Source organism: Oenanthe melanoleuca, chromosome 7, assembly GCF_029582105.1.
Source record: "Oenanthe melanoleuca isolate GR-GAL-2019-014 chromosome 7, OMel1.0, whole genome shotgun sequence".
NCBI classification, from domain to species: Eukaryota; Metazoa; Chordata; class Aves; order Passeriformes; family Muscicapidae; genus Oenanthe; species Oenanthe melanoleuca.
In genome coordinates, this window is record NC_079341.1 from 23,472,904 (window position 1) to 23,495,742 (window position 22,839).

The window sequence follows — 22,839 nt, forward strand, 5'->3', positions numbered from 1 at the left end:
ACCATTGCTAGCACATTCCACATCTCTGGTATGAGGATTTTCATATTTCCCTTTCAACTTCTTCTGTGTGACCTCACTTCTCGAAATGTAGCAATTCCAAGTTCACTGCAGATGGTTCTGCCCACAACAGCAGATTACAAACACATCTCTGATATGAGAGGAATGTGATTATTTACTGATTTGTTAATAGCATCTTGCCTTCTAGGTTCTTGAAGTGCTTTGAAAATTTCAATTGAACTCTGAGTCTCCTTGTTTTGTTTGTTGCTTTTATTCAAATGCAGGAAAAACTGAGGCTTCATGGGTGGAATTTGGAGATGCTACAGTAGTTGATCTGTGCCTATTGGTCTTAGTGTAGATCATTTGCAGGTCTAGCTACAGTTATTAGAAGAGACCTGGTTTCTTCGAAACACTGGAAAAGATACCTGGTGCTTGTGGCCAAAAACACTTGCTGGGATGACAGTCCCATCCTGCCATTGTAAATCAATGAATCATAGTAAATAATTTTACTGCTGCTGTATTAAATCAAGACTGAAACCCACAGCCACACTAGAGCCTCCTCTGAAATCCCTTTCACAAGGTGTTTTGTGGGAGTATTCCCTCCTTCACCCTATCTTGCACCACCTTGAGATGGTCCCTGTCCCTCTGCAGGGCCAGGACTCCTGAGGTCAAGGGCAGACCAAGGAGCCTAGCCATGGCTGCTGCAGAATCCTTTAAATGCCAGCTCCATGGCCGCTTGTGGTGTGGTTTGCGGCCAGCAGCAGCTGACGCGTCACACCATCTCTGATCTGCCCGAGATCTGGGAGCAGTCCTGTCTCCTGCCCTGGCAGATCTGCTCCATTAATAGCTATCAAAGAGCCTGAAGTTTCCATCCGAACTTTATCTGGCTTTGCAGTGAGCTGGAGGATTAAAACCTGTCGCAGGGGCAGGGAGGGAGCAGCCGTGGCTCCCTGGAATAGCCTGACCTATGACGGCAGTACCAGCCTGGGGAGGGAGTTGTCCTGTGAGCTCACGGGTTATTAGCAGTGAGCACAGACACGTCTGCAGCACACCCGGGCCAGCTGCTCCCTCCCTGCCTGACCAGGGACTCCGGAGGGATTTGTTAGTACAGCTTGCCAGCTCTCTGATGGGGGAGCTGGGAGCAGGCTTGAGGGCCAGCCTTGTGCTGTCCTGTGCTGCTTGGATGACTTGGTTTGACCTCTGGGCTGTTCATGTCAGGCAGATCTGGTTGTGAGGGAGAGCATGACCACTGTCCTGCTGCAGCCCAGGGCTGTTGTCTCTGCTGCATCATAGCAGGTAAAAGAAGGGATCATTGTATGGCTGGGGCTTGCCTGTAGGGCTAGCAGACATGGGACAAAGCCTTCATCTACCACATGGGGAGTAGTGTAGGAAGCAAGAACAGGTTTTTTTGTGTAGCCAGAGATTCACATCTCACAGCCTCCCTCTTGTACCTGGTTTTGTTTTCCTTGCTTTATTTCTCTGCGGGCATCCCCAAGTCATCTGTTTCACTCACCCCTTGTCACCTCTGTGGAATCACACAGGGTTTCCTCTTACTCCCTCCCTCCTCATTCAGAGCTGCTCCTCGTCTGAGCTCTCCTGTTTTCGCAGGAGCTTTTTCCTTAGAGGTAGGCTGGGAGTTGGAGCCCTTTGCAGTGCCTAGTGTTTTGCAGGAGTTGTGCAGAGCACCTCAGCACAGTGGAACAAGATTTCCTAGCTGGCCAGATGATCCCAGACTAAGTGTGCATTTTCCCCAAGGGGCAGTAGAACTGGAAATTAACTCCTTGGATATGATGGAAGCAGGCAGGGGATCCATAATGAATAGTCTGTGAGTGCTGCTCAGTGTTTTACACCAGGAAGCACTGAGGCTGTTCTAAACCTTTGACCCTGCTGACATACTCCAGATTCCTCCCAGTTAAATGCTCTCCTCCCCTCCAGGCCTGAAAGCATCACATATTTTGATTAGTCAGACAGATGCATTGCCCTGTAAAAATCTTCTTTGTATCTGCAGTAATGCTATTGATCTGCACATTGAGAACATAATTCTGCTTTGAAATTTACAGCTTGCATACTTCATTGTTATCAGTGATGGGTGCTGTTGGTGTGCCTGCTCTTTGAACACCATGAAATTCACTGAGCAGATGGGAAATCCCTGCTCCATAGGTCTGACAGCCTAGGGGAGTGCAGCTGAAAAATATCTGGAGGAGGTTACTCATACCAATTGATGTGAAAAATGAGGCCATTCTGAATCCTTCTGTCCTGCTGGCATGGCAGAGGAGTGTGTAACCTCAGCAGCAGTGTTACTATGGGATGTGCTCCCCTTTGCTAGAGTGGGCACAGGAGACACCAGTGTCTGGTATACAGGACTCTGCCAGTACAAACAACGTTGCCTCTTCTCTCTCCATATGTGCCAAGGGTTTGTGAGGAAGAAGGGAATATTCATGCTGTCTATGTCCTGCTGTATAGGCAGATTTACCAAGCACATTAGGCATTTGTAGCTGCAGTGTTTGTTGCTGGTATTTGAGCTGTTGAAGGTTGTACTTAAAATTCTGGCAGTTCTTGATTCAGCTCTTGGTAACAAAGAGGCCACTCTTTATGTCCCCTTTCCCCTCCTTTTGCTGACACTGGAATATCTCAGCAATTTCTGCAGGTGAAGAGAAGCTGTTGAACAGAGGGTGAATGAAAAACAGTGATTCCCTCCTAGACATTTAATCCCAGCTGATATAAGGGGATTTAGGAGCTGGATGCTGAATGACTGCACTGATTTATCACATCTTCCACTTCAGTCAGTTACTGTAGTCAGGGATGAGATGGGAATATCCATTCATGTATGGGGGAGAGAAGAACTGTGATTAGCCAAACAGGCATTACAGGTGTCCTCCACCTCAACAGTCTAAAAAAAACCTGAGTGGGCCAGTAGGTGCATGGCCAGTTGGACTAAATTATTGTTGTAGGTCACTTCAGATTAAAGATATTCTATTCTACATCCTGTTGCATGATCCTTTTCAATTCCGTTTTGGGGACTTATCATGAAAGACTGATCCCTGCCTTGCAGGGGAAAAATTCTCTGTATGTTCTCTGAGAAGATCCATGGGTAGCAAAGGCAGCTGGAGGAAACTGGTTTGGGTGACTGTCATGGCTCTCTGGCAGTTCTTTAGAATCTGGGAACAGCTACTGATGGTTTACTTGAACACCTGATGTCAGTAACAGGGACCTGCTTTTTTCAGCTTAATCCCTTCTCCCCAGAAGGGGCTGGACACGATAGCTGGGGTCTGTGGGTGAAGGGCTGTGCTCAGCATAGCAAGGTACACTCCACCTTTCCAGAACTTTCTGCCTCTTGGGCAGTCAGGTCCTTTCCAGACAGGGCTGCCTCACTTGTTGAGGTGCTCCCTCAGCTCCTTACCTCACCTCTGGCTCACCAAAACCTCCTGTGGCTGAGGGCTGGGTGGGCTTTTCTCTGGTTTCACTGTCCCTGTGAGACAAGGCTGGTTTTGCTTTTTTATTTTTTATTTTTTTTGGGCATGGTTAGGTTTCAGTTTTGATTCAGAGAGCAAATAGCTGCTGCCCTCCCCCACGGGTTTGCCCAGGCTTCTTGTGATGAATGTACCTGCCAGCCCAGAACATGAAATGCTGTTTTGTTCCAAGCCTGGGAGCAATCCACTTAACTGCATGGAGATAGGGAGCTAAGAGAGAAGGGTGATAAGAGAAGTGGTCTGATAAGGATTTTTTTTTACAGGCTGTGGGGAGCTGTGCTGTGCAGGGAGGTGGCTGCTTACACTCTCAGAAGTGACACTTGGACTGAGTGAACACAGATTAATGGTGTGAGGCCCCAGTGGCTCTCAGCAGCCAGTTCTTGCCAAGCATGTGCATAGTGAGAAAAGGTGGAAAGAAGGTGGGACTTTCACTGCTGCAGCCACCCTCCCTCCCTGAGATCTCTGCACAGCTTTCTGTGTTTGAGGACCATCCAGCTGTTCTGGGAGCAGAACCCCACCCTGTCTGGACTAGAGACTAGTGTTAAATCAGGATAAGTGCAACTGCACAACACAAGGCATATTAGGGATGTGGTTTGTGTCTTGCTGGTTCCAGAGATAACTGGATTGCTGTTGCCTTGTCTGCAAAAAGCATTAGGTCAGTGAAAGACAAGCCTCAGTCATGCCCTTCAGTACAGCAGAATATAAGAGGTCTGAGTTCTTCTGGAGTCATCTGTAAATCTGTTTTCAAACTATGACTGTGTGGAAAAATATTCTGAAAATTTTGAGGACAAGAATAAGAGTGACTTTTAAAGTTTTCTTGTCTCAGCCTAAGGACCAAAAACATGCAGCTGTTTCTTTGTTTCTGCCTTGCTGTATCTGTGTTTGAGGTCTCTTTTCTTCTCTCATTCTGCAGGTCCTTCAGAAGCTTGGTAAAGCAGATGAAACAAAAGATGAGCAGTTTGAACAGTGTGTGCAGAACTTCAACAAACAGCTGGTAAGATAATTTGTGATATATAATTGCACCCTGGGTTTCAGTATAAGCTTCCAGTCATCTGCTGCAATATGTAATTAAAGGCCATTAAATTAAACAATGACATAGGCCTATGGAAGTAACCTTTAATTCATAACTTTTCACTTACAAGAAATGACATTGTGACTTCCAGGGTCCCTTTCATGGAATCTGTGAGAATCAATAGAGGATGCTGAGTTGGAGGGGGCCCATCAGGATCATAAATCCAAGTCCTGACCCTGTACAGGACACCCCAATAGTCACACCCTGTGCCTGAGAGCATTGTCCAAATGCTTCCTGAGCTCTCTCAGGCTTGGTGCTTGATCACTGCCCTGGGGAACCTGTCCCAGTGCCCAACCACCCTCTCCCCTGCCTCAGATTTATCCTGTTTCCTCAGGCCTGTCACTGGTCACGAGAGTGAAGAGGTCAATAAAATAATACTTGTTCTGGACAGTTTTAGTAAAATAAATAGCTCAACCAGAACGCTTTCCTCATTTAGCAGCTGCTTTGTAACGAATTTTTGCTGCTCTGCTGGAAATGGAGATATGAGAGCAACATTGTGTCCCTGAAAGATGGATAGGATGGGAGACAGATTAGAAATAAAAAAATAGAATGGAACAAAGCAGTTTCAGTTTCCTAAGCACACTCTTAGAAGAGACTAAGAAAGCAAATGGTGAAAAGGGAACATCCTTCCATGGCTAAGACCTAAATCTGATTTCCTCCCCATACTTGCACAATCACTGTGTCAGGCCTGGGTCATTATTCTTCTGCCTGTCTGCCTCATCCCCAATATTTTAGTGCACAAAATATTTTAACGGTGTAGCAATTTTCCCTAACCTCCTACTTCCACAGCAGCAGGTTTAGATCTTCAACTGGGTGTGTTCTATTTTTTATCTAGAACCTTCAGCCTCCCAGAAGGGAAAACACCAGTTACCTTGTGGGTTTTGCTGGTGCTTGTTGTTAGGGGAAGCCTTGCTTCTGTTTTGTGCCAGGAAACGTGTGCCACAGCATAGCTCAGGTGGTGCTGAAGAAATCTGTTCCCCTGCTGTGGCCTGACACATTTAGGACCTTTTTCTAGAGCTGTTAGTGGCAGCTGCATCATGTCTGTTGAGACTCAGCAGATGTGGTTATGTGTCACGAAACCAGCTGAGTAGGGATTTGCCACAGCTGAATGTAATGAAAATCCTTCAGTCTGGCTTTGGTTTACGTGTAACCAGAGCTGACTGCAGATTCCTGGACACTAATGCTCCTTCTCTTGGCAGCAATAGTAGCTATTGCTCCAGAAGTTCATGCAGCATGTCTGTAGCATGTCCAGCAATGATATTCTCTTGTGCACAGCAGAACACATTTTAACTGCTTTCTGACAACAGGACATTACCAGATGTAACTTTTTGGTATAATTTTTAAGCAATTAAGAAATAACCTTTTTAAAGGAGAAATACAAAAATCTCAAATCCATGTTTCTAGATGTGACTGTCTGGGATGGCTTTTTCAATTTCCAAAGCCACGAGTTCCAATGGTGCAGTGAGGAGCCTGTTAAAGGAGCACTGCATCTTGTATCCCTTACATCTGATTTTTTTTTTTGCAGAGCAGACCATGAACCAAATTCCCTAAATAATTAATCAAAGAAGCTGGAGGCTGCTCTGCATCTGTTTCTTGGGGTCTGCTGGTTTTACATAGGCCCTCAATTTCCCTATTACTAAAATAAATGCAGATAATGCCTGTTTTACAGGACAAACCATGAGTGTGAGTTAGCTGGATTCTTAGGATATCCAGAACTGAAGACTAGGGGAATAAAAAAATCAGCTGTATATACATATATACACACTTGTTTATGTTTTTATATGAATGAGGTGTGTGTAGGATAGTTATCTTTGAGATTTCCATGACCTTTCATTACAAAGTCTGCTCCAGTGGGGATTGGAAGTGGAGGAGAGCTGACCTTTTGCTGCAGGCTGGTGACAGAACAGCGCTGCTCTCTTGTGGAACTGGCTGGGGTGTGAGCAGGCAGTGACCATGTTCACTGGCTGCTTAGAGGCTGCTCTGACTCTAATGACTGTGTTGGACCACTTGGACACATGTTTCTGTGTGTGGTCTGTTGAGGAATGGAGTGCAGGTCTAAAAATCACTTAATCATTTTCAACCAAGCTATTTGTGGTTCTCTCAAATAGTGGTTGAGTGGACATAAGGGAGGGCAGTGCATTTCCTAACTCTCTGTCCATCAGGTTCATATAACAGCATTACTCTGAGGTCCCTGAATAGAGCTTTTTAGCTCAGAGGGGTTTGCTTTGTGACAAAAGAGCTGGACACAGCCATGCAGGTACAGGGCTTGCCTGTGTCTTCTGAAGGCTTGACAAACTGCAGAACTGCCCCTCATTACTCCCTCATGGAGATTCTTTGGCTACTGCCCTACCCAAATGTTCATTTGAAGGATCCCTCCTCCTTCCCTTTTCCAGTGTCACTTGTGTTCAGTCACTGGCACAAGGATCTGTCCCACATACCATCCTTGCTGACCTGGGAGCAAGAGTCCTGCTGTACAGGTGCCACTCAGTCCCTGCCTGAGGTGTGCCAGGTTTTGGCTTCTCTTACCCTGTGCTGAAGTACTCACTGCAGGGACAGAGCAGCTGGGTTTTGATACCCTTCATGAGCTGCCACTTGTTTGGAAGTTCTGAGCTGGTTTATAGCCTTTCACACCAAGCACATGAGAGGGAAGCTGCTGCTGGTACAGGCTGCATCCACCTCTGCACAGCCCCTGCTGCAAGGCAGGCAGTGGGGACTGCATCTTCCCTCTTGCAGAGTAGTTTCTCATTACAGTCAGTAACTCAGGGAGAGAGTTTCTTCTCAGACAAGAACCCTTCACACCCAGCAGTTTTCATTCCAGCCCTATGTGGCAAAACAAGCTTAACAGCCTCCCTGTGGTACCCTAGGGTGGAGCTTCTCACCAGTTGTTCATGCTGTGTGTTTTAACAGTTCTAAAGTTTTGCTGAGTGGGGGCTTACCTGGAGCTGTTTTTTCAATGCTTCCCCTCCCTGTAATTACACAGTCTGCGCTTGCATCCCTACATTAATCTAATCTGGAACAGGACATTACCTTCTGCCCCCTCAGATGGTGAAAATCCCTGCTGATAATAAAATCCTTTCCACAGAACTGTATAACCAGAGAGGTTATGTAAAGGGGTTGCATTCTAATATTAGGATGAAACAATTCCTTTTTAAGATTGGGGGAAAAGGGTTTTAGGAAACCTGTCTACTACCAAGAAGCAGCTCTACAGAAAATCACATACTTAGCTAGGGCTTGGTTTCAAGATAAGAAAGCACAGAAAGGTATCAGACCACTTTTGTGTTTTTCTTTCACAGAGCTGTAAGTAATAGGTGGTTCATTAGGTCTTTCTGAAGAGAGAAAGGTCTTCCAGCCTTCCAAGCATAGCACTTTTATTTTTAAATATCCATTTGTACACTGTCCTTCATGTTATACCTGGCTATGTTATAGGCTCATGGTCTTAAATTACACTGTGATTGCAAGTATGGCAATATCTGCTCAAACAGGATGACCCTTCTGTGTTTAAACATACTCATACTGAGCCATACCTCTATAAATTCCCTCTGCACACCCTTCCACTCTTGGATAACTGGGAAGTGGATTTGTTTCTGTGGTTACAGTTTGACTCTTTTCCCTGCTTTTTTTACTGTTTGGTTTAAGAAACATCTTTTAAATGTGCACTCAAGAGTGTTGAAAGTTTCTGTTTTGTATAGTATTTGACAGTGCCTAACTGCATTTTGAGAGGTATTTTGAAGAAAGCATGGAACAGGCTCTCCAGAGAATTCGTCCCTGGAAGTGTTCAGAAAATTGCATGCTCCAGTTTTCAGCCCTGATTTGTAGGTTTTTCAGGTGATCTATCTAAAAATATTGATTAGACATTTAATTGTGATGCTGGTTTTCTGCTCAGAGGACACTTTTGTCTCCATGGCTTTGGAGACAGTATCCACTTTGGAAGTGGGTATTGAGATTTGGGGAGTTCTCAGTTTGGCTTGTCATTGGCTGCTGTGGCAGGATTAGGGCAAGCATGGACACAATTTTAGAAGTGGCTTCTGACTTTAGATTCTACAGTTTTATATGTTACTGCTCTAGACATTGCAGTGCCCAAGTGTGTAGTGGACAAATTCTGCAGAGGACCTTCCCTGCTGATTGTTTCTGATAACTGCCAAGTTGTGAGTTCAAATTTAGTTATTCTTAAAACTGATAAAACTGCAGGATGGTAATGTATCCACTGTGGGACTTGTGCAAAACAAGAATGCAGAAAAGAGACCACTACACCTCACAGCCTGCTGTCATTCTTTCTCCTTCCCAGTTTGTGCCCCATTGAGGGGGCACCCCAGCAAAAGCAATTTCGACAGCTGAAGCCAACTCCAGGGACAGGGAGCTCACAGGACATTTTCAACAGCTGCCTCAGAGCTACTGACTTCAAAAGCAGATGTTTACCATCAGCTCTCCCCACCACTCAGGCACCTCTTGTCTCAACTGAGCTCATGCTGAGATCCTTTGTGCTCCCAGTGCAGCTGTGCTCTCTATGCAGAGGCTAAATCTGCCCAGCTGTTGAAGTGGCAATGATAGCATAGCTTTGTGAGAAATCCATCTGCTTCCAACAGCATGGCCCAAATTGTTTTCCATGCCTCGAAAGTTCTGGATGAGTTCACATTTGTTCTTTTCCTGCTGCCATCGGCAAAGGAAATGAAGGATTGGAAAGAGCTGGCCAGTTTTACAAAGTCTCCTAGCCTGGGGAAGCGTTGGGAACTGACCCAAAGAGAGTACAAGAGGAGAGGAGTTATGACTAAATTTGCTGCAAAAGTCCTAGAAGTTCCTAGAACACAGAGCAAAAAAATGCAAAATATGTGACAGCTTGAAGTTTCCTGTGATCATGGAACTGTATGTAGCCTGCCTGCAAGACCAGTTTTCTTTAATTAGAAATGCTTGAGTGCTTCTTATACTCTGTTTAGCTGAGAGAATAACTGATGATCTCCTTATGTTCACAGTCTGAAGGCACAAGGCTGCAGAAGGACCTCCGAACTTACTTGGCTTCTGTCAAAGGTGAGGTGTGCACGAGCAGAGGTTGGTTCCCCTCTAATGCCTCCCTCTGCAGTGAGATTCCTGCAGCCTTCCCCTCCCTGGTGTTTCCCCAGGCATGAGCTGCAGGACAGGTCAGCTTTGTTGGGGGGGAATCTTCAGAATCCTTTGGGACCAGCTGGGATAGGGTTGTGTTTTGATGCCAAACACGTGGTGCTGTTTTGGCAGATGTTGTTATAGGGGAGGACAAACACAAAGGGCTTGATGCAACTGCACCCTTGGTTCCTTTCTCCCTCTGCTAACCTTCCATCTCTGTGTCATCAAGGGTCAGATATTAAGTAAGAAAGAGTTCACCATCTGCAGTAATGCTCCTGTGCCTCCATTCCTCAGAATAAGGGTTAAACTATGAGGAACACATTATTTTCTTCTTTGTCTCAACAGTTCCCTCTTCTTTCCTAGCTATGCACGAGGCCTCCAAGAAGCTGACAGAGTGTTTGCAAGAAGTTTATGAGCCAGATTGGCCTGGGAGAGATGACACAAATAAAATAGCAGAGGTAAGACTTTGTCCAGGATGTGGGGATGTCCAGACTTGCTCTGTCAGCAGAGATCAGTTATGGAAGCTCTGTCTGTGCACCACATTTCTTCAGGCTTATGACTTTGCAGAAGAATTGGAGACAAACTCAGCACTATGAAAAAAGGAAGGCTGAAAGGATGTGGCCTGTATTTTTGTAGGAGATTCTTGCCCAATGCTTATACATTACACAGAACCACACACTTATGCCCAGAAGCTGTTTGTTCCCCCCAGTGTGGCTAAATGGGGAGGATTCCAAAAGGAACCCAGTAGGGTCAACTGGGTGCACTGCTTATGTTCTGTGTCAGAGAAAGGGACAGATAAAACTATGGCTAAAGCAGTCAGAGCAGCCAGTTGTGTAGCTGCCACAGCCCCTCATGGCAGTACCAGCAGCTGCCTTGTTTCAGTTGCTCCCTTGTTTGGCTGAGCCATGTGTCACCCCAAACTGCTGCTGTTCTCATTCTTTGGTGAGGTGATTTCTGTCCAACTTGCCCAGGTGCTTTCTGTGGAGTTTAGGGCACAGCCTGTCATTTGGCAGTGTGGATCCCCCTTGGCATGTGCCTGTGGTGGGTCCAGCTGGAGGCAGCACCCTCTGCTCTCTCTCAGCTGTTCTGCTGAGCAGCAGCTGTGGCTGTTCAGCTCTCTGGGTTCATTTGCCATGAGGCTGCAGGACTGGGCTTATCTGCAGCTGTTGTGGCATTGGAGAAGTGGTGAAGGAGTGGACAGGAGAGCAGGAGGAGGATTCTTTCCTTCCCCTTCTTGTCCCTGCAGAAAATCTCACCTGAAATAACATCTGTATCTTGCCCAGGAAATAATGACTTCAAAGCAGATTCAAATAAAACCTGACTGTTTCCAGGTTAATTTTTTCATTAATATGGAAACTTTGCATTAGGAAGTGCTATTGTAGTAAATAATGGAGTTGTATTTCAGCTGTTTCTGTCTTTCACAGTTTCTGTTGGTCTTGTTTTTCCTGGGCCACTTTGGTGCCTCCTGAGAGATTGACCCTTCAGAAAATTTGAGGCAGAGAGGTCAAAGGGGACATGAATCCTGAAAACTAGCTGTAGCTGCCCTTTGGGTCAGCAAGAATATTTCCAGCTTTCCACCTCCCCTTTTAATTCCTTGTTTATATTTTGCTTGGGAAAAGACAGGTGAGAGAGAAGAGTTATTCCTGCCAAACAAAAAGCATAAAGGGGGAATTTTTCCTGAATGTTTCAGCCAAAACTCTTCGTTCAAGAGGAAAATCAGAAGAAAGGGGTAATTTTCAGCTAATCCAAGGAAATTACTGTGCCTGAGCTAAGGTCAAGGATAAAGTGGGCACAGCTCAGGGTGCAAGCCTTGGCTGTGGCCTCCATTGGGCTATGGATGCAGGTGTGTGAGGGCTGAAGAGTGCTAATGTAGCTTTCTGTATTAATGATTCTTCAGAAAGCCATATTGTAATAAAAAGCAGAAAATGCTGCCTTGTGGTGTCAGGTATCCCTTTTTTTTGTAGCTGCTGGGAGAAGGAGGTAAAACCAGCCTGACAGTCATCTTCCATTGTACAGACTTGAGTTTAACATTACTTTTGTTTTTTAGAACAATGATCTCCTGTGGACGGATTTCCATCAGAAGCTGGTGGATCAAGCACTTCTGACCATGGATACATACCTTGGCCAATTTCCAGATATTAAAGTAAGATTCTCTTTAAACTCTTTGATCTAGAGAGTGGCAGCAGATAAAAGCTCTGGAGATCCAATTCTTATATCCCCATCTTCTTTAGGAGAATGTGTCCTGTGCTGCTCCAAGGTCCTTGAAAGTAGCCAAGATCTCTGCAGTTCTGGGTTAATTGAAAATGTTTTGTTCTATTCTTTGGCTTAAAACAAAAGTGAAGAAACGAGTGGAAAGATGCTGAAGAGAAAATATAAGTGTGAAACAGGAGGATCCCTATTGCATCAGAGTGCAGGGGGACAGTGTCAGCAAGAGCTCAGAACGTCTCAATGTCTTTGGTCCTTTTGTCTTTTAACTTCCTTGCAAGCAGAAAACATTGAGGAAGCAGTTAGTGGCAGTTGTAGTTTACAAGTAGAGACTGGTGTGGAAGGCAGATTTCTGTGAGTCCTTGTAGTCCTGCTGTGTGTGTAACCAGCTTTTTTCAGGGAAGGAACAATGCTGGATAGGTGTCTCCTTGGGAGAAATGGTATTCAGGGACCTGGGTTTGAATGGTGTCCTGTGACCTTCCCTTCCCCCACAGTTATCTCCTCTCTATTCATTTTGAGGTTGTGCAGGAAATGTCTTCACCATATGGAAGCACTAGTAATGATATCACCATATGGGAAGTATCAGCTTGGCTACTTTCCAGTGAAAACAGCCCTTTCCCCACCACATGTCTCTTAAAACGTTTGTCAATATTTATTGCTTCAGGAGGGTTGTGCTGTATCAAATGGGGGCAGGTCACAGGCTTGTAAAATGAGCCCTGAACAGCAGTGTCCTTGTCTCCTGGGACTCCCTGGTTTTGCTTCATTTTTCCAGCCTCTTCTGCCCCTGGAGGTCTGGAGTGGGGAAGGGCTGTGTCTTTCCAGGCACTGGAGGCTGTAGGGCTGATCTCTCTGGGGTGTGATGCCATGTGCCTCAGTCAGAAGTGCAGCCTGTGCTGCTTCCTCAGCAGGATGACTTACTTTGGGCTTGCTGTGGACTCACACTTTGGCACTGCTTTGGTCCAAATCACATTTTACCAGCCTCTCTGGCTGTGTACTGGGTCACCTCAGAGTGTCACATTTTTCCAGGTTGAGTGTGTTCAAAATTTTTAAATTCTGCTGGAATCCTGCTGAGGTTTTTCCGTGGGATTTTAAAAGGAGCACAGAGTGGGATCACCCAAATTCCACCAAAACTTGAGGTGTTAGGTACTGAACATCTTTAAATGCAGTAAGATTTATCATGCTGAGAAAGAATAATGGGTTCCTGTTGGCATTACTATCACAAAGCCTTTGTGCATGAATTAAAAGGTATTCAGTGAAAACCATCACACATGCCTGAAAATGCTGGCCTTTTCCCTCTGAATTAAATAATCATGTTTGCTTATTTTAGAAGGAAAAGTTATGATCTTTGTACTGAAGCTGTAATTATGTCTGCAGACTGAGATTTTTGCTACACCATTTTCTGACACTGATGGTTTTAGTCTGTTGACATCATCACAGCTGGCCTCAGCAGCTCGAATTTCAGCCATAGGTCTGAAAAGTATGGGAACAAATAGGCAAAGATGAATAAATACTAAAATATCTCTAGAGGCAGCTGACTCTGAATGGGTCAGTAAAGTGTTTATTACTAATGTTCTTTCTCAGTTGTCAGATGCCACCCTAGAAAAGGCAAATTTTATATTATTGCATAAAAGCAATTTCATGTGCAATTCAAGTAATGTTTCAGAGAGCACTACTCACTTCTGCTTTCCTTCCTAAAACTACTGGTTTTGTGTTGGTTCTTACAGTAAGATATGGATGTGTTTTGCAAGAGTTGGCTATTCCTTTAAAATGGACTTTCAGTGGTATGACCCTGAAAAAGTCAGTATACTTTTATGGGTAATTCAGCTGGATGCATCATCCTCCTTACTCAGAGCAGTGAGAAGTGCTCAAATCAAGTATGTTTTTGTCAAGTGGTAGAAACTCCTAGAAATGCAGTTGTTGAACATTACTATACCTGTGCAGAAGTATAGTTAGGCCTCACATAAATTGGAGTTCTTGAGATTGGCAGGCAAAAAAGCTCTAGTCTTATGTAATTTACAGAATATTTAAGTAGGTTTTGGTTGTTGTGGTAATACTTTTCTGGTTTTTGTTTTCCACAAAATAAAATTTTTTGCTTTTCATGGAATTCTGGCATTACTTTGGTAAAATAAGTTGATTTATGAAGAGAGTAAGATTTTAATTTAGTTGTGAAAAGGCCTGTTTTTATTAATGGCCCAGTAATTAAAATGTGTGATGAGTTAGATCATGCATGCATTGTTTTTTTCTTACATTCTATTATGTTCTGAATCCATCTCTACTTGAGTGGCTGTAAAAATTCCACTGGATTTTTTGGACTTGCAAAGGGATCCACAGCAGGAATGTGAAAACAGAGCATGCCTTTAGTAAGGAATTTTATGTGTGTTAAAGAAAATAATTTATCCAATGTTGGATGTTCACCCCTGAACATGGCCTCTCCATCTTCTCTAACTTGACTCATGGGAATGCAGAAAGTGCTTTAAACTTTCTTTGCAGGTCAGCATCTGTACTTCTTGGAGTAGAACTCTTCTTGCATAATTCTTTAATATTTTTGAGTGAGTTTCGGTTGGTTTTGCACAATATGCAGTAAGAGTACAGGTCTCTGCAGTGAGGCCAATGAAGATAAACTAGAGCCCAAGCTCTAAATAGCTGTGGAATTGGGGATTTTCTGCCTTGCAGTAAAACTGGTACTCAACTAACTGTAAAACCAAGTATCAGTAAATAATGGTGTGGAGGACAAAAGTTTTTTGTGATGGCTTGGCTTTGTTTTGGGTTTGTTTGTTTTTTTTTATGGCGGTTCAAATTAAGATGGATTTGTTGCAAAGTAGTGAAGTCTGTTGGAGTTCAGCTGTTACATTTGGGTGGTGGTGGTACCTGAGGCTGTCCTGGAGCCATAGGAGGGAGCCCTGCAGCCTTCCAGGACTGGGCTAAATCCTGTTAGTGCCATCACAGGCAGCCCTGTGGTCAGGGGTACTCCAGGGGGGCTCACACCCTGTGTGTCTGTACCTTGCAGCAGTTCCCTGCATTCCAGTAGAAACATGGGGATAGGTGATGGAAATTTGGGGGATGCATAAACATGGAGGAGTGAGTTTGTTTGAAAGATGGGTGACATTGACTCAAACTCCCTGGTGGCTGTTCACCATGTCAAAGGTGGGGAAAACGCCAGCTGCCCCTACCAGGCTGACCTGGGGACAAAAGGTTATCTCTCAATCCCAGATGGAGCCATGTTTCCTCTGCTGTGTCTGTAAGATGCATTAACTTGGGTCTCAGGTTGCTGTGCCCCTCCAGTGCCTTGTCTCCTGGCTGGCAGTGTGATGTTTGGGATGTGCTTCCTTCCAGTGCCCTCGGCTGTGGGGTGGCTCAGCTTCTTCATGATCCTCTCTGGGAGTGAGCTGAGCTTTTAGAAGAGTTGGTGTGTGCATGAGGCTGAGCTCCTGCAGATCTGCTGTGCCTCGCCCCCAGCTGCAGCAGCGTTTGCTGCAAGTGCAGAGCAGCGTGTGGGAGATGTGTGAGCTGCTCTGCTGCAGAGATCAGCCCTGAGTGTGGTTTTGCAGCATCTCTGCAGGAGCCTGGGGAGAGGAAACCACAGTCCCTGCCAAGCACAGGAGAGAAGGGGATTCTGCTTCTGCGAGTAAATCCCCATGCTGATTCCTCATTCTGCACTTTCTGTGTCCCTGGGCTTTGTGGTTAATTAGAAATCCTCCTGGCTCCTTGCCATGCCTTTTCACTCTCTTATCCAGCCTGTGTCTGGACTGCTGGTTACTGTGCTGGCCCAGGCTCTCTGATCTAGAGGGGCAGTGTATGGTCAGGCTGGGAAGATGTGTGCTCCAACCCAGACAGTCTGGGGTGCCTGCAGTGTGGGGAGCAGGGGGCTGAGGGGATGGATAGTTCCTAGGACAGGAAAGCCCAGTGGGCCAGAGCCTCAGTAAAGTGCAGAGAGCCTGAGACTCCAGTTCAAGAAGGGTAACACAGGATCAGGCCTGTCTGTCCTGGATTCTCAGCCATGGATTTGTCAGGACTCCCAAGTCTGGTAAACAGTCAGCTCCCTCCTTGTGTTTGTTTTGGCTTCAGTGTTGTGTGTTGGGGACCCAGTGCTGCAGGTTTTCCCTTGCTTAAATGCTGGTGACAGCAGACTTTGCCTGTGGCTGCAGTCACTACTGTCTGCAGCTTCTGTCACAGGCTCCAAAAGGTTGTCCATGGCACATCCTGAGCATGTGGATGAGTGCTTTTGCTGTGCTGGCAGCAGAAATGCCTTCTTTTGTTGAACTTCATCTCTCAGGCTTGCACACAAACTAGTGAGCAGGTTAATTAGAGGCTGGCTGCAGCCCTCAGGAAGCCCTGAAAATAATGAAGCATTACCTGCAGGATGCAGGCACGTGGTGGGGCTTAGGAAGCACTGGAGCTGGAGTTCTGAAAACATGCATGTCACCCTGAGGTGGGGCCTGTTGTGTGGTCCCCCTTGCCTTCCCTTGGTGGATCCTCTCTCCTCCTGAGGCTCTCTGTCCCTCTGAAATGGTGCTTGCCTCAGGTGGCTCCTGGGCCTCCTCTCTGGGCAGCCTGTGTGCAGGATCCAGGGACAGCCCTTGTGTGGGCAGAGTGTGGGGTGTTCTGGAAGCTGGGTGAAGAGGAGGGGTTTTTCCTGGGAGGTTTTGCAGTTTGGCTGCTGGGGAAGGTTGGTGTGACTCTTTTCTCTGTCCTTCCAGTCTCGTATCGCAAAGCGGGGAAGGAAGCTCGTGGATTATGACAGTGCCAGACACCACTTTGAAGCCCTGCAAACTGCAAAGAAGAAGGATGAAACCAAAATTGCAAAGGTAAAGCAGTCAGGAGGATATGCAGCCTTCCTTTCTTTTTGGAAGGTCTGCATTTGCCTGCTGAACAGCTTTTAAGTTCACCTGTACCTCTTCATTGTGTTTTCATAGAATTCATTTGTATTGGAAAGGACCTTTGAGATGATTGAGATGTTGTGACCTGGTGAGGTTTTGCTGGGTATTTCCTTCTCATTTGTTTAGTTTTCCTGAAAGGCAGGATGGCCTCTGTTGGGTTGGTTCAGACCCACCATCATCAGTCTGCATGCAGTCTTGGTGGCCAAATGCTTGGGCCAAAATGGGTTTTGCAGTGCTCCAGACAAATGTTAGTTTGTCTGCTTCTTGGGACTGTGTGTCCCCATCCTAGAGCAGTGGTAAGAATGTTTGAGTGTTACTTGAGGTTGGTTGTGTTTGTGAAGTCATCTGATAAGAGAGAGACCCTTAGGAGTCCAAGTGTCAAGTACATCCATGGAAATGCACTCTGTGTACACTTGATGAATGTATTCTGTTGTCTGTTGGTCACAATTACTGGATAATAAATATGGCTGAAAGCAGAAAAATAAGAGTTTTCTCTTGTTCAGGTTTCTTTCCTGCCTATGAATAGCTTGATCCAGAGCTTGTCCAATATTCAAGTGAAGGATTTTATTTTTAATGAGATTTATTTTAATTAAAAATAAAATTTACGTTTTTTTAATGTAGCAGAAGAAAGATAATAGTGCTAATTTTGTTCTAGAGTAGGTGCATGGATTGAATACTGCCCTTAAAATGAGCTATGATTCCTCTTGTACCCTAAGTGTATTTGAACCCATGTGCTTCCCTTCACAGGGCACTTTTTGACACAACAGAATAATCCAGGGCTGGGGAGACATCTTTAATTCTCTTCAACGTGGGCCATGGTGAATTGTGACTCTTCAGGGTAGAAGCAGTACAGGAAGGAAAGACCCAGAATCTGTGTCTTTTAATCAGGCTGGCAAGAGATGTCATCCTTTGCTCCGGGTTTTTTTCTGGTAGGGGGAGAATATGAACTATGTAAGAGATGCTGGTGTTTTTCCTGCAGAGAAGAAATTAAGAGAAGAAGTCTCTACCCTGAGTGAAAAATTGTGTTTAGTGGCCACAGTACTTTTATTGTTAAGCTGCAAGTCATCAGTCATCTACACTGCACTGCATGCACTGTGATTAACCTTGACAGACAAAAAGGGAGAGAGATTGATGGCCCAAGTGTCATTGCATCACTTGTATCTTGATTCTGTATGCAGGGCATGAGGCCCAGCTGGTTGTGCCTTCAGTTCAGAGCAGTAATTCTTTGTGTTTGGGGTAAGAGCAGAATTTCCCTGGGGCATGTTATTTTATTGGTGCATGCCAGTGGGATCTTTGCTGCAGTGGAAATGTTTTTTGTAGGAATTGATTTGCTCAGGTTTGGTGCTCTGCAGCAGAGGTTGGCTGCCTTTATCACTGCTGCACTCACTGTTGCCCCAAATGCTGAGCTAAGATGATACAACAGGTATGGGAAAAGGTACAGTTCAGAGAGTGAAATATTGAGAGTCAGGAGTTGGTGCTCTATTCATAATTTAGCCTGTGAAAGGGTCTCTTAGTACCTTATCAAACTCTTCTCATTAACCAAAATGTGCACTGGGTCAGATCTCTCCACCCTCTGTAATTTAGGCTGTGAGCTCATGCACAGGATAATACTTGACACGTTGCTCTGTCCTGATCCTGCCAAGATGGGAGCAGCAAGTCCCAGGGAGTTGTGTATGTGTGGCCTTCCCAAGTGGGCAGGTTTCACTGCCCAGTCTGTGATCTGCCATTTGCAGTCATGCAGCTCTGCAGGGCTGTGGGCAGCAGCCAGGGCTCAGCTGCTGTAGGTAATTCACCTCTCTGTTTCTGTGCCTGGAATTTTGCTTCTGTGACCTTTGAAGTAGGGTTGTTCCAGTGTAAGTTACTTTGGAATGGGATGACAGACCCCTAGGAAAGAGAAATCATGTTTCTGACACAGGATACAAGTGGGAACTGGCTTGATTAAGGTTTCATGGTATAGTAACAGAAACAGCAGTGCAAATACTTTTTGACACTACGTGGTCTCTTTTATTCTTCTCTAATATATGGATGTTCTTTTCCCATCCAGGACCCCTGCCACTTATTGCTAAACTTACATCTCGCTATTAAAATAAATCACTGTGGACTTTCAGCTGTTGCATGCAAATAATTATGGTGGTTAATTAATCCTGACCTCTCTTTAAGGAGCTCCAACTTCACAGCCATGCCTTGGAGTAGGGTTGTCTGTGTGCTAGGTCACTAACAACTGTATCTGTTGCTCTTACAGCTGCCTGGCTGGTCTGCAGTATCCAGCCCACATGGGAACATTAATTACTGCTAAACTTGGCATGCTTCAAAGGATTCATAACTGATCAGTCTCAGGATGTTTGTTTTTTCTCTTGCCGTGGTGATACTGGTTTGGCCCAGCCTCTAAATACACTCTCTGTTGTAATTTTAATTTTTTTATCCTAAAAGATAAATGTTTGTGTCTCTCTTGTTCTCTGTTTATTTTTTTTCTTTTTATTTTTTATTTTTCCACTCAAACATGCTCCCTCCCCCAGCCTGTTTCGCTGCTTGAGAAAGCCGCGCCTCAGTGGTGTCAAGGGAAGCTACAAGCTCACCTCGTTGCACAAACTAATCTGCTCCGAAATCAGGTGACTGCTGATCTACCTGCCTCTAACCCTGCATGCGCTGTTTTGGGCTCTAGGCTGTACCATGCAAGTCATCTCAAGGCAACGTTCACTCTAGTCCTCTCTGATAAGTGTGTCCGTGGCACTCCTTAGCCACAGTGGGCACGTGCTGACCAGTGAATGAATCTGTGCCTGCCCCATGGATTTCTAGTCAGATGTGTTCATATTGGACTGTTGTTGTTTTCTCCCCTGAAATGAAATGCAAATGAAGAAAGGCTGTGGAATAACTCCAAAGCAAAGGTGGTGTAGTACACAGTTCCTCTGATTGCTGCTTCCATTTTGCTCTAAGAGAAGCAGTCGATTTTTATTGATGCTGTTTTGAAAAAAGAAAAAAAAAGAAATGCTGAAAAATTTGCCTATGGATTTATGTCATTGAGTCAAGCCACAAAACATTGTGATTTCTGTGGTTGCTGAGTTAGCTTGCAACATTCTCCTGTGGTAAAGTCCACGTTTCCCAAATGAGCACTGTCCTGGCTGTCATGGTTTTTTTTTAGATACAGTTTCGATCTGCACAGAAGAGATGAGCCCAGATCAGACAATTTGCACCCTGTGTGACGTATTTGAACAGTTCCAAGCTGAGGTCAAGGTAGAGTGTCATCTGGCAGAATTTAGGTTATAGCATCTTGAGGGGCATGAGCAGCTCAGAGGAACTGCAAGGAATAAAAATTTCAATCTTACTTGCATAGCAGTGTGACTCTCTGATGAAATCTTGATCAGTGTTTCCATTGGAACACCTTATGGGATAAGAGGGAGTTGTCAGAAGACAGTCAGTGAGAAGGAAATGCTTTCAGTGAGCAAGGGATAATAAATCCTTACCCACACTGGGAGATCACCAGTTACCTGCTCACAAGTTCCTGGTGAGCTCATCTGTTCTCATTGAAATGCTCCTGTGTCTTCACATTTTTGTCCATGGAATTAATTGCAGTTTAGAAATGCCTGTCAACTTATGAAGCCCCTGGTTTTTTCACAGTCACTTCATGACTTTGGATCAGGGAAAAGACTCATTACCACATCAGTAAAGCTTGGGGAAAGAGCAGCTGCTAGCAGCCCTGCTGAAGGTGCAGAGCAAAGGGAGGAAATACAAATTCATTCTTGATGGAAGGGAGAAGGACTCATGGCAGGCTGCCTGGGGCTTTTCCTGTGCCTCTGCTGGCCCAGCTGGGAAGTACCTGCACAGTTGTGGTTCTTGACTGGTCTGTTTGACTGGTGGTATTTCTGGAGGACTAGAAAACAGGTATGGGAAGTTTCTCAAATCACAAATAAATATATAAATCTATCAGCTCCTGGGCATTTTTCCTCTTCTCAGACATGGCTGTGGTGACAGCTATAATAACAGCACCCAGAGGCAGTACCTGTGAGTGCCCCCTCATCCATGCCCATGGATCTCAGGCTACCAAGAGTCACTCCATAATTTCTCTGTACTGGGTGACTTAGCCCTACAGCATGTGCAAGGGACTGTGCAGTCTTTCCTCCCACTGTTAATCTCCTAATACATGGCATTAATGTTTTTGGTGACCACAGATATTTTCAAAACAGTCCCTTTTATTCCTCAGCTAAGTATTACTATTGCCTACCCTGAGGGTTTTTTTCTATTTGTGTAAGTATTTGGGGTTTTTTTCTTTGCATTTTTATTTCTCTTAATTTTACTTTTGGTTGGAAACTAACAACCCCCCCCAATAAAGAATATTTGTTTTATTCTGAACCTGTAGGCTTTCTATCTTGCCTCTACAAAAATTAGGTAGCCAAAAAACGCTTCAGTTTTTAAATTTATGTGATTTCAAAACTGAAGGTGTTAATTATAGCCCTAAATCTCATTAACCTCTTGATAAAACCGGGAGGGCTGATGATGTTTGATTTATTGAGAAGCTTCAGAATGTTAAGCCTAAAAAGTCTTTTACCAGCAGCTGTGTTGCTGTCTCTTCTTGCCTGATAATTTTACAACTTCCATGCAAAAATGGGGTCAGTGAGATAAAGTAAAGCAAAGTCCCTCCCTTCAATGCTTGAACTGCTGGCTCTCTAGGCCTTTAGCAGAGAATAACAAAAACAACACAGTGGGGATTTTTTTGTGAAGTCTGCTGTGGGAGTTGCTATTGCACACTCCCAGTTAGAAATGTCAGTGACTGTGCTTTTTGAAACAAAGAGGAAAATGGCTTAGAACAGCAAATTCTTACCTTTTGGCTAAGCTCTGCTGACATGTTTAATGCAGACTAAAGAGCAACATCCATGGTGCTGCAGTGATAACAGAACAATATCTCTGTCTGTAGGAGAAAATCAGCAGACTGAGTCCTGAGAGGCAGGTCTGGTTTGGACTGGAGGGAGCCTTCCTGCTCTCTTCCTTATCCCTGCCTCTTGGATATCCAAACTATTTACTGAGCAGTGCCTAATTACCACAGTTCACAACACAGTCTTTGAAGTGAAATGGTCACCAGAGTACTGAAAGCACCAGGCTGGACATAACCAGACACTCGAGGGCTGAGGTGTGTGGTAGTAGCAGGAGCAGTGAGGCAAAATTGAACTGGCCACAACTGAACTGATTGTGCTTGGCACTCTGAGCTTTGGCTAGGTGGAAGGTCAGGAAAGCATTTGTTGTCCATCTCCTGCTCAAACCTTCCCCCTTTCAGGCAGGGAGAGGGGATAAAGGTTTTCTGAGATCATATTTCATGGGTGTAGGCATTAAGTCCCTCTGCCTCTGTTTCCCCTCAGGGTGGCAAGGATGGCAGCTGAAACAGAGAGTGCACAGATGCACAGGGCTCTGCCCTGGAACCTGTCTCTGCCTTTCCCCACCTGACTCCCTGAGCTGGCTTTTTCTCTAGAAGGGCTTGTGGCCAGGCTGATGTCTGGGCTTTGGCTCCAGCTGGAAGCAGTCAGGGCTATCAAGTGCCAGGATTCTGGCTTCCAAGCAAAATAAATCCCACTGGTGAGAAGATTCCTGGGCTGACTAAGGACTGAGGAATTAATTCAGTGCTCTACCTGGGGATGAGAGCTGAGCCACAGGCCCTGGATGGATCCCTGATTCCTACAACTACTCTAGAGTGAACGTTGCCTACTGTTGATTTTGCCTTTGCCTCGGGATGTCACTATTCACACATTGCTTTCTAGGTTCTTTGACCTTATAAAAAGGTAAAGGAGAGAGGGAAAGAATGTTAATGATATTCACCACATCTGAAAAACTAACAGCATTCAATGAGGCATCATCTCCCAGCTTTCACATCTCCTGGGTTGATTCTGGTTATAGTGTAGTTTGGAAGTTAGATAAAGCCAGAGGATGGACTTGTTGGGGGTTTTGTTTATTTTACTCCCTTTAAAATGGTTGCATTAGAAACATTCATTCATAAAGGTGTTTTAGACAGAGTGAGTCTTTGTGATCATTGTCTCTCATTCAGCATAAACTGTGTCTCTGTTTAAAAGATTTTTTGTTTGTTTTGTGCAAACCCTCTTGAAATGTTGAGTTTTTCAGTGAGTGTAGCAGCGAAACAGGG

The 22,839-nt window shown here is 45.0% G+C and overlaps 1 protein-coding gene across 12 annotated transcripts in view; it reads left to right on the forward strand.

The window, feature by feature from the left end:
- BIN1 (bridging integrator 1) overlaps positions 1-22,839 on the forward strand; it is an 88,819-nt gene that overhangs the window by 33,784 nt on the left and 32,196 nt on the right. For 7 of the 12 annotated variants that reach the window (XM_056496278.1, XM_056496283.1, XM_056496286.1 and 4 more), the window contains exons 2-6: positions 4,381-4,461; positions 9,507-9,561; positions 9,997-10,091; positions 11,681-11,776; positions 16,536-16,643. In XM_056496278.1, the coding sequence (XP_056352253.1) occupies positions 4,381-4,461; positions 9,507-9,561; positions 9,997-10,091; positions 11,681-11,776; positions 16,536-16,643 (435 nt within the window). Of the gene's footprint in view, positions 1-4,380; positions 4,462-9,506; positions 9,562-9,996; positions 10,092-11,680; positions 11,777-16,535; positions 16,644-19,231; positions 19,325-22,839 lie in introns of all 12 variants that reach the window. The other 5 variants (XM_056496281.1, XM_056496275.1, XM_056496276.1 and 2 more) reach the window with 1 other exon arrangement.